A 12925-nucleotide genomic window follows, 5' to 3' on the forward strand; every position below is an offset into this window, starting at 1 on the left:
TTTTGGCTATTATGATTAATGTTGCTGTGAACATTTCTGTAGAGGTTTTGTGTGGGCACATATTTTCATTTCTTTTGGGGATATATATAGGAGCAAAAGTGCTGGGTCATATGGTAATCCTATGTTTAACTTTTTAGGAACTGCCAGACTTTTCCATAAGCAGCTGAGCCATTTTATGTTCCCGTCTGCTACTGATTGAGGGCTCTAACTTCTCTGCACCCTCACCACCACTTGTTATTGTGTGTGTTTCTATTATAGCCATCCCAGTGAGTGTTAAGTGGCATCTCCTTGTGGTTTGGGTTGGCATTCCCCCAATGCTTAATGATGTCAAGCACCGTGTCATGCACTTATTAGCTATTTGTGTATCTTTTTTTGGAGAAATGTCTATTCAGATCCTTTGTCCATATTTCATTTGTCTTTTCAGTGTTGGGTCATAAGATTTCTGTATATATTCTGGATACAAATCTCTTATCAGACATGATTTGCAAATATTTTCTCCACTTTGTGGGTTGTCTTTTCACTCTCGATGGTGTCCTTTGACACACAAAAGTGTTTAATTGGGGGGGGGCACCTGGGTGGCTTAGTCACTTGGGGGGTTGACTCTCAATTGTGGCTCAGGTCATGATCCCACAGTTTGTGGGATCAAGCCCCGCATCAGGCTCTGTGCTCACAGCGCAGAGCCTGCTTGGGATTCCCTTTCTTGCCCTCTCTCTCTCTGCCCCTCTCCCACTCGTGCTCTCTCTCTCTCCAAATAAATAAACATCTTTAAAGAAGTGCTTAGTTTTGATTAAGTCCAGTTTATCTGTGTTTTTCTTTGGTTGCCGATGGTGTCAGTGTCACATATAAGAAAGAAATCATTGCCTAATCCAAAGTCATGAAAACAGCTTTATAGGTGTAGCTAAATTCTCTGGTAGTAAACATTTTTTCAGCCCCTTTAATTATAAGTTGTATGTTTTATTATTTTTCACATAAGGAATAAGCCAATTTCTCTCATTTGAAAACCTATCAAAACCCCTATTCAAACAGTAAAAATTAGAATGATCAAAATCCAAAGTAGTTGTCCATAAATAGTGGTATCCTTTATATAATACTGTTCCGTCTACATAAAAATGTCCCTCTGTCTTCTCGTATCTTCTTTCTCATTTCCGGATAACTAAAAGTCGTGTACATGTTTGCTTATTTAATTTCCTTTACAAAATTGCTAAGTCACTAAAATCCACTAATTTTTAATTTAGAAGTTAAATAGCTGAAATTTATTTTGTGCTGCTTGTTTGGTGCTTCCTAATAAAATTAAGATTGTATATGATATCATGAGAAAATATTTCGGAATATTTACTCACAAAAAATTTTATCAGCATTTTTACAAACCACCTGTTGACAACTCATGTGATCACGTGTGTTCCAGTTGTCGTGAAAGCAGGTCATCGAGGAATCACTAAGCAATATTCCCTTATTCCTTATTCAGTTCCTACATAATCTAGAAACTGCGGTCTTTAAGACAGTGCTTCATCCTTTCTCTTACGAAAGATTTGCGTACACATTTTAGAAAAGCATTAAAACACTGATAAGCAAAAGGAAAACAGTAATCTCCTAAAATCCTAACACCTAGACATCCTCCTTCAGCGAGAAAGCGAGTTGAACTTGACTTCTGGTTGCATTTTTCACTCAAGTCTCTTCAACCCCAAAGCACGATGCCTGCCTGGTTGGTTTCTTACTGAAAGTTTTGAGACCGTTGGTTTTTGTTCTTTAAAACTGAAGCCATCACCATTATCGTGTGTTTTATCGCAGGTTCCATTCCTTTTTGCTCTTTATGGGCCACCCACCTTACGCGATTCGGGAAGTGAACATAAACAAGTTCTGCAGGATCCTTAGTGAATTTGCACTGGAGTATCGCACCACCAGGGAAAGGGTTTTGCAGCAGAAACAGAAACGGGCCAACCACAGAGAAAGAAATAAGACCAGAGGGAAGATGATCACCGATGTAAGTTTCATGTCATTTATTGTGAAAGTAGATCAACCATAAAATCTCCCCACAGTTTGGGAGCTGTGCTCCCCACCCCCCACTGTGAAAAAAATGTCCATCTTTTAAATAGTGCTCGTAAACTATTCCTCTACTATTTCTGCGAAAATCTATATAACATACGTGGGACTAATACATGTAAATTAAGGATGTGTGGCTGGTGGAGGGACTTTAACCCATATTGGGGTGTTGTGGGATGTGGTGTCATTAAAGGCTTGATTCTTCAACCTCTGGGATGTGGGTAAAAGTGGAAGAAAAGAAAACAGTTAAATGGTGATGCCACTTATCATAGGAAGACAGGTATACTACTGATTTGGGAGTTGATTCAGGAGTTTCATCATCATAACGATGCTATGTGCAACCAACCAGTTGACCCATGGGCAACCCATTCTAGGCCTCTGAATAGAGAAATAATTGGTGAGGTTGGTCAAAGACATAATCTGAGGGCTTCCTGGCAGTCCCTTGAGTCAGAGGATATTCAGGTGGGAAGAAATCTGGACAACAGTGAATCCAACAGGAGTTCCCTTTAGCCCCTCGGGGGGCGTTCGGGGGGGAGCCTCTGCACACTTACATGCTTGCCTCACTCCTGGGCTTCTCTCTCCCACCTCAGCCCTGAGCCCCCCAGGTCCCGGGTGCCATGGGCATTCAGATGGGAGATGTTCTATAAGTAGAGGGGAAAGGGATGTGTGAAGAAGCCAGAGACAAAGACATACCATGCAGGTGCCTCTTTCTGATGTGTCTTTATGAAATTGATCCCATCTGTGCATGGACTCGAGAAGCACACTGGCTCTGCGATACAGAGGTTGGAGAGGGTAAAGGACCAAGCAACAGGGAGTGTCATCGTCATGGGGGTTGCAATTCTCAGTGAAACTCCAGTCAGACATATTTCTTTAGGGAGGAATAAAAGCAGTTAAGAAGACCCCAGGCTACCTTCTGCGCCCCGATGGGTGTGTGTGTTGTGGGAAAAACGGAGTGCACACGATTCCTGTCCACATTCTTGAAGGATCTGACATTTATGTGGTGACCGAATCCATCATCTTAGAAATGTTGTCATTTTATGGCAGTTCTGCGGACCACCAGGGACCAACCCCCTCACCCAAACTCCTTGTTCCCTTGGAATTTTCTTGACCCTTAAAGAGTACTCAGTTCACTTGTCTGTGGAGGGAGTCCTCTGTGCAGCCCCCTGGCAGTTCTGAATGCCAGTGCCATCACTGAGAGTTTTCCTTCTCCTCTCCTGAAATCTGGGTTCAATAGGATGTTTAGCCTCCCAGAGGACAGCAACAGGAAGCAAACTGAATCCATTTGGTTAAACTGTGGCCCACTTTGCATTCCACGGTGTTATTTTTAAAAGTTTAAAAGGGGCTTACTTGCTTTTGTGGAAATGAGACACATTGGAGGGTGAAAAATAAAAGCCCAATATGCTTATAGTTATGAAAACACATGATAATTTCTTGCCAAATTTTTGAGATTTTTTTTTACAGATCCCACTAATTTTTTAATTCTGTCCTTCTCCAAAAACATTCAGCTTGCCTATTTATAAATGGGTAAATGTTTCTGCAGTTCGATTCAAAAATATTTAAATTTCCATTAAAATGTGGGCTGTACAGGCTTCATCCTCAACATAGTCCCTGTTTTCAGTGGTCAGAGTGGCATCATCCACGTACAAAGACTGCCATCTGCTGGAAAACTAGGATATTGTCACTTAAGGCAAAGTGTATAGCTTCTTTTCTCAATTCTCACTTATGTGCCCAGCACTGCGCTGGGCACTAAGGAAGATGTGACTGCAATAAAAGACAAGCTATACCCCAAGGGTATCCTCATGATCTGGTTAGAAAACAACATATACACAACTTACACTACTAAAAACATAGGCGATAGATTGAGTCCCTGAACAGTAGGGCTGTAAATGATTTTTAGAGAAAACTGTGTAGTAAATCATTTTTAATAAAGATTCTGGGTAAAATGAAGGTGGAAGTGGTAGCAGTCAAACAGACATGATTTGGCGGAAAAACTTTTTTTAATGTTTGTTTATTTTGAGAGAGAGAGAGCGAGAGAGCGCACGTGGAAGGGGCAGAGAGAGGAAGAGAGAGACTCTCAGGCAAGCTCTGCACCATGCACAGAGCTCGACGCAGGGCTCAATCTCAGGAACCGTGAGATCACGACCTGAGCCAAAATCAAGAGTCGGACACTTAGCCAACTGAGCCACCTAGGTGCCCTGAAAAAGCAATTATTTTCCAAGATAGAGTGAAATCTGGGTACAATCTGAAGACCCTGTGTTTAGAGTCAACCCTGTATCTGTCCTTGTGTGCCTGTCCCTCCTCTTCTTTCTCTGTTTCTAAAATGAAAAAGGCTTCCTTTCTCAAAATCCAGGAGTCCTCCCAGCTAAGGGTCAATATTAAATTAAATAGTTCCTCCTCCTTGTTCCCTGAAGTAGTTCTAGACAAAATGGTGACATAGACAAGGCAGCACAAGACTGCGGTGGCCTGTCTACTGTCATCATACTCAAGATGGGCGGCAAGAACTCAGGCTATCAGTCCCATGACCTCCACATCCGGGGACAGTGGGGAGGTCTTGAAAATGAACCAGCCAGTTATTTTAGCAACAAAATGGGTTTATTTGGGAATGGCAGTGGAATTGCAATTTGGGACATGTAAGCTATGACAAAACCATAGGGCAAGTCCAGAGAACAAAGGAAAGGAATGCTACTTTATAGACAAAAGAGGAAATTGGGAGAGGCTACTTCCAATGAAAAGTCCATTAGAAAAAAAGTGAGAATTCGGCGTGGTGGTGGTTTCTCATTGGCTGAGTTGCGGTACTCTCTCATTGGCTGGGCTGTTGCCAGGCAAGAAGGAAATCTTCTTCCCTCTTGCTGGGGTGCTAAGGTAGGCTTCTTCCTGTTGGTGGCTGCAATTGATGACAGCATTAAGGCATGAGAGCTTCCCCTTCTGGCTTCCTATTTTAAATGTTTCCTTCAGTTTCACAGACATTTATCCTCCATTAACCCCAGCTTCCTCTTCTAGAAACAGGGAATGCTAGTTACTTTGGGGGATGTTGAGAGGGCTCGAGATTTTGTATAGGTAACAACTTATACATGTGCTAATGATGAGAAAATGCCAATCATCCTGGTAAAATAATAAGTTCTAAACTAGAAATAAAAATAGAGCAGGACTCTTATCTCTGAGTGTGGTGCTATTTGCCTGGGGATGGTGTGGAACTTGATGAATCAGAAGCATTTTGTCATTTCAGCTGCTGAAAGTTTAGTCTGTTCTCAAAACCCTTGTGTCTGAGGGAAGCAGGAGTGCTGACACATAGGGGCACTTGTACCCCAATATTTATAGCAGCACTTTCAATAATAGCCAAATTATGGAAAGAGCCTAAATGTCCATCAGCTGATGAATGGATAAAGAAGATGTGGTTTGGGGCGCCTGGGTGGCTCAGTTGGTTAAGCGTCCGACTTCAGCTCAGGTCATGATCTCATGGTCCGTGAGTTCAAGCCCCGCATCGGGCTCTGTGCTGACCCCTCAGAGCCTGGCGCCTGTTTCGGATTCTGTGTCTCCCTCTCTCTCTGACCCTCCCCCGTTCATGCTCTCTCTCTCTCTCAAAAATAAATAAATGTTAAAAAAAAAAATGAAGATGTGGTTTATATATACAATGGAGTACTACTTGGCAATGAGAAATGCAATGGCCATTTGTAGCAACGTGGATAGAACTGGAGAGTATTATGCTAAGTGAAATAAGTCAGAGAAAAACAGATACCATGTTTTCACTCTTATGTGGATCCTGAGAAACTTAATAGAAGACCAGGAGGGAGGAGAAGGGGGAAAAAAGTTACACAGAGGGAAGGAGGCAAACCATAAGAGAATCTTAAATACAGAGAACAAACTGAGGGTTGATGGGGGGGTGGGGGAGAGGGGAAAGTGGGTGATGGGCATTGAGGAGGGCACCTGTTGGGATGAGCACTGGGTGTTGTATGGAAACCAATCTGACAATAAATTATATATATTAAAAAAAAAAACACAAATCCTTGTGTCTGATCTGTGGGCCTGGTCTTGTAACCTCAGTGGAAACAGGTTAAATTGAGGGTGTGTTTAATCTAAAATCAAGAAATGGGCATGACTTTCACCTTCAGTTTGTCTTTTTTTTTTTTAATTTTGTTTAATGTTTATTTTTGAGAGAGAAGGAGAGAGAGCATGCACATGAGTGGGGGAGGGGCAGAGAGAGAGGGAGACACAGAATCCAAAGCAGGCTCCAGGCTCTGAGCTGTCAGCACAGAGCCTGACACGGGGCTCGAACTCATGAAGCACGAGGTATGGCCTGAGCTGAAGTTGGCGCTTAATTGAGCCACTCAGTTTCCCCTGCCCTCAGTTTATCTTTTAAAAAAGATATTTTATTTAAAAGTTACTTAAAGAAGTTTATCTGGTGATAATTAAAAGTTTGGCGTGTCAGCTCAGAAAGCCTCCATGAGGGGCAGGTAAGAGTTTTAGAAGAACTGAGTTTCATGTTTCGGAGGAAAGGGTAACAGGACCCATTCTACTTGGGTGGTTGTTCTGCGTGTTCTGCCTTCCCTATGTGTGGAAGGACCTGGCAGCCTAGGTGGGGAGGGCTCTGGCATTCGGGATGAGAGGGAGGACAGTAGCTGGCAGAGAGCATTGGGCAGATGGAGGCTGGTCCACTTACGGAGAGCCCTGGTAACTGGCAGGTTGTGGTGGGTTCCACAGGACATGGCCAGCTGAATCGCAGGCCACAGAGCTGGGAGTCAGATCTTAATTGTCCGGAAACCAGGTATGCTGGCTATCAGCCCTTGGGCGGCCTCAGGAGGTTTGTCTGGAGCCCCACAGATTCCTCCTGACTTTGGTCAGAACTGGCCTTGGGGCTCACAGAGGGAATATCTGGACGAGGGCAGGAGGGTTGTGCAGTCAGGGCCTGGCAGTTCCCAAATCAGGAGGGCGCACCCTGGTATTGATGGCCAGTTTCTGTATTTGGAATTTGCTATGACATTGAGATGCTCTCATCTTTGCTGACTTCTGCACCATCTAAGAATCCCTTCTGTCTTTTCCATCCTGTCCTGTCCTCTCGGGCAGACTGACGAAGAGGATGAAGTGGAGGTAGGACTGTTGATAAACATGAAGAATGCCACATTTGGCCTTCCCAGGCGTGCTGTAGAGTCTAACTTAACATAAGCGGCATGAGGCATCAGCACCATTCAGTGCTCTAAACCATGCATGGTTGTTTTCTGGTTGCTTTCGTGTGATCACTAACCTCCTGACATGGGTTCTCATCATGCTGTGTATGCCAGGAATCAAGGGTTACCTGCATTTTCCAAGCTGTGCCTGAGTCCCAGGCCTTGTCAGGAATGGCCAAGTTCTAATATTGGAGATACTCTCCAATATTGGAGAAGTGGACAGGGAATTTACCCTCAAGCCCCCTGTCTGAGCCTTTTGGCAACTCAAATATGAGAACTGGATTCTAGAATAACCGTAGAAAGAGCCCTAAAACCAAACAGGAAGTGGGATAGTGGCCACGAAAGCAGTCCCCTCTCATGGGCAGCCTTTGACTTGTGTCTATTTTCTCAGCCGGAATCCATCGGGTTCATTGGGATTCACATGTGCAGGGGTGGGATGACAGGGCTCCTCCTCCTGGGTCCGGTACAGATGGGAGAACCAGAGTCCAAGTCAGGGCTGATGGGCCCTGGGAGATGAGGAGGGAGCAGTGCAGATGGCATGAGCAGATGAGTCCTGGGCTCTGCTGCCATGGCTGAGACACTCGATGACAAGAGGAAGCCAGGAATCTGTAGAACTGCTCTTTGCAAACATTAGTCTGACTGACTTTCTGTTTCTCCTCCAGATGTTTGCCCTTGTGTACATATGGCCCAGTGTTCTAGCATACCTCTTTTAAAACATCTAAACCCTGATTCTTTGCTCAGCTACAATTAGAGAATTTCACCACGTACATGTACTGCATGTTCAAACAACTACATTTCTGACACGGCCAGAAGTAGCGAGTGTTGCCCAACTCAGTTTCAGCATGAATTTCTGTGTCATGTTCGGGTCTGGGCCCTGCAGCTGATTCCCTTGGGGTCTTTGGCATGTCACTGAATCTTCAGTTTCCTTCTCTGTAAAGTGAGATGGGACTAGATCTGGAAAGATTCTACCCATCGCTTACCGTGGTATGATTGTGTGACTGAATCCCATGTTTTAAACCATCATAAGTGGTAGATAAGAAAATTTTAAGTGCTTTCTGGTGGTAAATTTAAAAACTTGATAATGTGATTAACGGGGCATGTTTGAATTCTCACATCAGAGCTTTGGGGTTGGAAACAGATTTGGTTTCTGAGTGCTTCCCAGGGTTGATGTCAGTCGTCCCTAGCAGGCAGCTACCGAGGGAATCTGCAGTGGGCCGGGAGAGCCTGGAGAGGGGAGGGCCGGGTGTGGTCCTTCTGGGACCATGGCTTTTCTTTCTGGTCAGAGAACTTGAGGCATACATGGATGGGTGTCATTGGTTCATTGACAACCTCAGTGACTGCCCTAGCGAATGCATCTGCAGAATGCACACAAACAACGAAGAGGGAGGTTTTCCTCAACGAAACGTTTTGTGGGCTTGAGTTGGTGTTTTGGGGAGTCACCTCACCCCTCACCCCTACTTTGGTCTCGTAGTCCGGCAAGTTCTCCAGCAGCTCTCCGGCGCCTCTGAGCCAGCCGCAGGGCCTGAGCTATGCGGAGGACGCCACAGAGCACGAGAACATGAAGGCCGTGCTGAAGACCTCGTCGCCCGCCGTGGAGGATGCCACCCCGGTGCTGGGCGTCCGCACACGCAGCCGAGCGAGCCGAGGTAACTCCTGGGCCGGGGGCAGTTGAGGGGGGCTTCCCCAGATGACCACCCGCAGGTACCCGGTTCCCAGCACGAGGGTACAGGTTACTGGGCCCAGGAAGTATCTGCTCAGGGCCTCCGACTCCCCGGGACCTCCAGTGCTGACCACACACGTTCCTTCACGCACACGTTTGTGACCCACTGTAGTGCTTCGTCCCAAAGACCAATCCTCCCAGAGGTATAACTGAATTCACACAAGAGGAGTTATTATTATGAATGAATCCTTACGGGTTAAAGTGGGGGGGGGGGCGGCAGGAAACTACCAAATGCAGCCAGCGGAGTATTTGGTAAATGAGGTTTTCTCTAGGACACGGCCAAGTGTACCCATTGGTGTGTTGTCTGTGGCGCCTGAAGGCAGCCGTGGCCTGGCTGAGTGGTGGTGGGAGAGACTGTGAGGACCCTACAGCCTAAAGTTTTCATGAGCTGGCCCGTATAGAAGAAGCGTGCCGGCCCCCAGATGAAAGCACTATCCCTTTTTTGCCTTTTTAAATCTTTAGAGGCAATGAAGCGATGAAAACTGAAGATGGTAAAGACAGAGAAGAGTTTCCAGATTCGTTTCATAACTTGGAAGGGATATTTTATTGTAATTAAGAATGAGGTGCATTTTTCGTCCGAGAATGTTTACTGGTGTCCCCTAGTCTAGTCTGACACCACGTGATCCCCTCCTCGCTTTCCTCACTGCCTGCAAGACGTGGCCCACACTGCTCATGCTGTCGCTTCAGGCCCCTGTCACTTCAGGCCCCTGGTCTCAGCTTGTCTCCCACACTTGGCACTCACTGGCCCTCCCACCGGGCACCACCCTTCTCTGTACCCGCATCTCCCTGAGCCCCCTCCGCTGTTGATGCTGTCCCCTTTTCCTCTGCCTGTCCAGCCCCCCTTCACCTCCAGGATCCGCCTCCTCCTTCGTCCTCCTCAACTCACTGGGCCCATCCTTCCTCCCATGTGCTCCTGAGCACCCCCCTTCAGGCTGCCTAAAGATTACAAACTTTATCACTAAAGAGAATGAGCTCCTGATAGACAGGCTGTCTCTCCTCTTGGTGTTTGCTTCGCACATACACTGCGAACAACTAACAGAAAGCATATCATTTATTGTCCAAACTGGGGTGCTCTGGCACCTGAGAGCAGTTCTAGTAGTAATTAGAGAGGGGCAAAAAATAGAACAGGCCAGGAAAACTGGGTTGTGGGTTGGCTTCCACATCACGGAAACTCGGTAAGGAAATGCGTGCATGCGATGCCCATCAGGCATCCTCCCAGACTCTGGAGAACATCGAGACTCACAGGATGACAGAGGGCAGCTACAAAGTAGAGTTGTGAGCTGGAGAAACCCCTGAGAAGGCCCTTCAGTGACTTCTAATTGGCTTTGTGTTTTTGGAATTTTGCTGTTGTCAACCCTGTTAAATGTAAGAAAAAAATAGTAATGATAGTAACAAGAACTTTGACATAAGAGACAAAGTAAATGCAGTTTCAAGTTTTCTTTAGAAGAAAATGGGTCACACATTACATTTGGTTTCTTGGAACTTCTTGCCAACCCAAGGACCATAAGCTGCCATCCAAGGAGGAGTCTTGAAAGGGCTTCCAGGCAGGGTTCCAGGTCCCTAAGGCATATGTGGGATTCCCTAGGGGAGCTGCACTTCAGGATTTTTACAAAATTACCACATGTTTTTCTTACTTCGTGTGAGTTCAATATCACTCTAGCTCCTTTGTCTGTTTCTTAATGTTGGACTTTGTTTTTACCCTTTTTGCGGGGGTTTTACTTTGATATGCAGCTAAGAATATGCCAGAAAAAGGGCTGCCTCCCTCCACCCTTGCCCCAGTGGTATCCTGAGACACAGACAGCAAAGCAGGAAAGTCATATCTTCTACTACAACCTTGATTCCCAAACTATACCTCAAATACTTCATATACTATGATTACATCAAAGAATCAAAGATTGGGTTCTCTGGGATTTGGTTTTTCCAAACCCCCTGACTTCTAGGTAGTCTTGGATATGGAATTAGGAGAAAATAAATGAATATATGAATATTCTGCTGTAGCAATGAAAGGGCTGCCTTTTGGTAACCAACAGCAGAGAGACACAGCTGTGAACAACCACAGCCCTGAGCACTTTATGGGGTATGTTCTGATTGTCTGATTTTCTATGAGGAAGGAGAGGTATCCTCCACTTGGCCAGTGCTATTTATAAAAGGCCTTCCATTTCTCAGAAAAGCCAAGTAGTGACACAGAGGAAGAATGTATATACAAGAAAGAATCTAAGAAGAGAGAAAAAAAGTGTTGAATGTGAGATGGTGAAGAAGGTAGTAGCATTAGAGGCATAGCAGTAGAGACTATCCTTCTCAATGCTGCTTTTATGAAGCATAAAACAAGGATAAGAGTAAATAGAACAGCTTTGCGGTGTGGTGGGGTGTGTGGAAGGGAATCACTTATACCTGTGGTACTCAAAACGACCTAAGACATCCCACGGATGAGTCTAGACTCTCTGGGCCCAGCAGCTCTTGCAGGCTTTGTGTCCTGGCCTGCACGTGGCCACCAGGAAGATGAAGGGGAGTGTCAATGCCCGCATGGAGTTGACCGCAGCCATCAGGGGTCTGGAGCCCTATACCTGTGTGGCTGCAAGGGTAGCTCGATGGAAGCCATCTGCGGAGATGGAGCCTAGTTTGTCTAATGGAACATAACAGGCTGCAAATTTTAAGAGAGAAAGAGATGAGAAAGGAAGACTGTTCAGTTTCTCTGCACATTCAGGGACTTCTGCTTCCAGATGGCACATAGTAGGGAGGGTCAGTGCACCACTCCTGCTGAGACAACTAGAATTTGTTTTAATACAGTGGCAGAAGCTTTCTTTTAAAAGATATCAGCAAACTGGTAAGGGAAAGAGGACTAGACAACCTAGAATTGTAGATGAGCTGAGAGCCCCTCCTTAGGACTATTTGCCAAATCTGGACACAGACCCGAGAACTGGGCCTACCGTGGGCAGAGAGACTCAAATAGTAGAGAGAAGTCAGCCAAATGTCTAATAGCTACGTGAGTTGGCATAAGGGTTTGGAAGTAGAGGGTCTCTAAACTCCAGGACTGTTTTCTCCATGAGGCATTTGCTAAATGCTGGGGCAGCATGATGAGGGGGAGGCTGGGTCAGAAAAGTTGGAGGAAATCTCCTGTAGCCTTGAAGGGCCGAGGAAACAAATACGAGCTTGAGTAAGCACCTTCGACAAATACATACAGATATTTAAACACAGAGGTGGACTGATTCTTCACTAAAACTACAGTCTGGTCCCGACCTCATTCCGTTCTTCACCATGTCTGCTTAACAGAAAAGAGCGAAGGCTGGGGGAAATAACATGGACTCCAGTGTCTGCATCCTTCTGTACACAAAGTCCAGTGCAGAGTCCAAATTACAAGCCAAGAGAATAAGAAAATGTGCCCGACAAGGAAAAGGAAACACTAGCAGCAGATCCACAGGTGATCCGGATGTTGAAATTTGCAGCCAGGGTTGAACCATTCCGAATGTTAACACAAAGGAAAATATAGACAAATTGATTAAAAGGTGGACACTTGCAACAGAAAATTGGAATTTATTAAAAAAAAATAATCAAATGGACATTCAAGAACTGCAAAAGAAATGTCTGAAATAACTCGTTGAGTGGGTTTAAGAGCAGACTCATCCCAGCAAAAGAAAGGATTAATGACTTCACAGATGAGTTATTAGAAAATGTACAAAGTGAAGCATAGGAAAACAATGGGAAGAGCAGAACAAAATGTAAGAGGAATGAGGCACAGTCCAATGGTGTAACCTATGTATAATGGGAACAGCAGGAAGAGATGGATAAGAAGCAATAATTGACAAGGTCATGGCTGAGAATTTCCCAGAGCTGATGATAGGTATCAGCCCCCATATTTAAGAAACTTAGCAAATTCAAGGAGAATAAATAAAGAGGAAAGCATACGTCATACAATGTAGGCAGACTGCGAGAAAACCAAAGATAAAGATAAACTCTTTTAAAAAAACCAGAGGGAAAAGATAGATTACCTTCTAAAATACGACAG

The 12925-nt window shown here is 45.1% G+C and overlaps 1 protein-coding gene across 16 annotated transcripts in view; it reads left to right on the forward strand.

The window, feature by feature from the left end:
- The window catches only part of FHOD3 (formin homology 2 domain containing 3), a 476592-nt gene that overhangs the window by 449816 nt on the left and 13851 nt on the right, over nucleotides 1-12925 (forward strand). For 11 of the 16 annotated variants that reach the window (XM_043558622.1, XM_043558632.1, XM_043558634.1 and 8 more), the window contains 3 exons: nucleotides 1789-1981; nucleotides 7102-7125; nucleotides 8674-8848. In XM_043558622.1, the coding sequence (XP_043414557.1) occupies nucleotides 1789-1981; nucleotides 7102-7125; nucleotides 8674-8848 (392 nt within the window). The remainder of the gene's footprint in view (nucleotides 1-1788; nucleotides 1982-7101; nucleotides 7126-8673; nucleotides 8849-12925) is intronic. The other 5 variants (XM_043558633.1, XM_043558636.1, XM_043558623.1 and 2 more) reach the window with 1 other exon arrangement.

This window comes from Prionailurus bengalensis, chromosome D3 (genome assembly GCF_016509475.1).
Source record: "Prionailurus bengalensis isolate Pbe53 chromosome D3, Fcat_Pben_1.1_paternal_pri, whole genome shotgun sequence".
In the NCBI taxonomy this organism is placed as follows: Eukaryota; Metazoa; Chordata; class Mammalia; order Carnivora; family Felidae; genus Prionailurus; species Prionailurus bengalensis.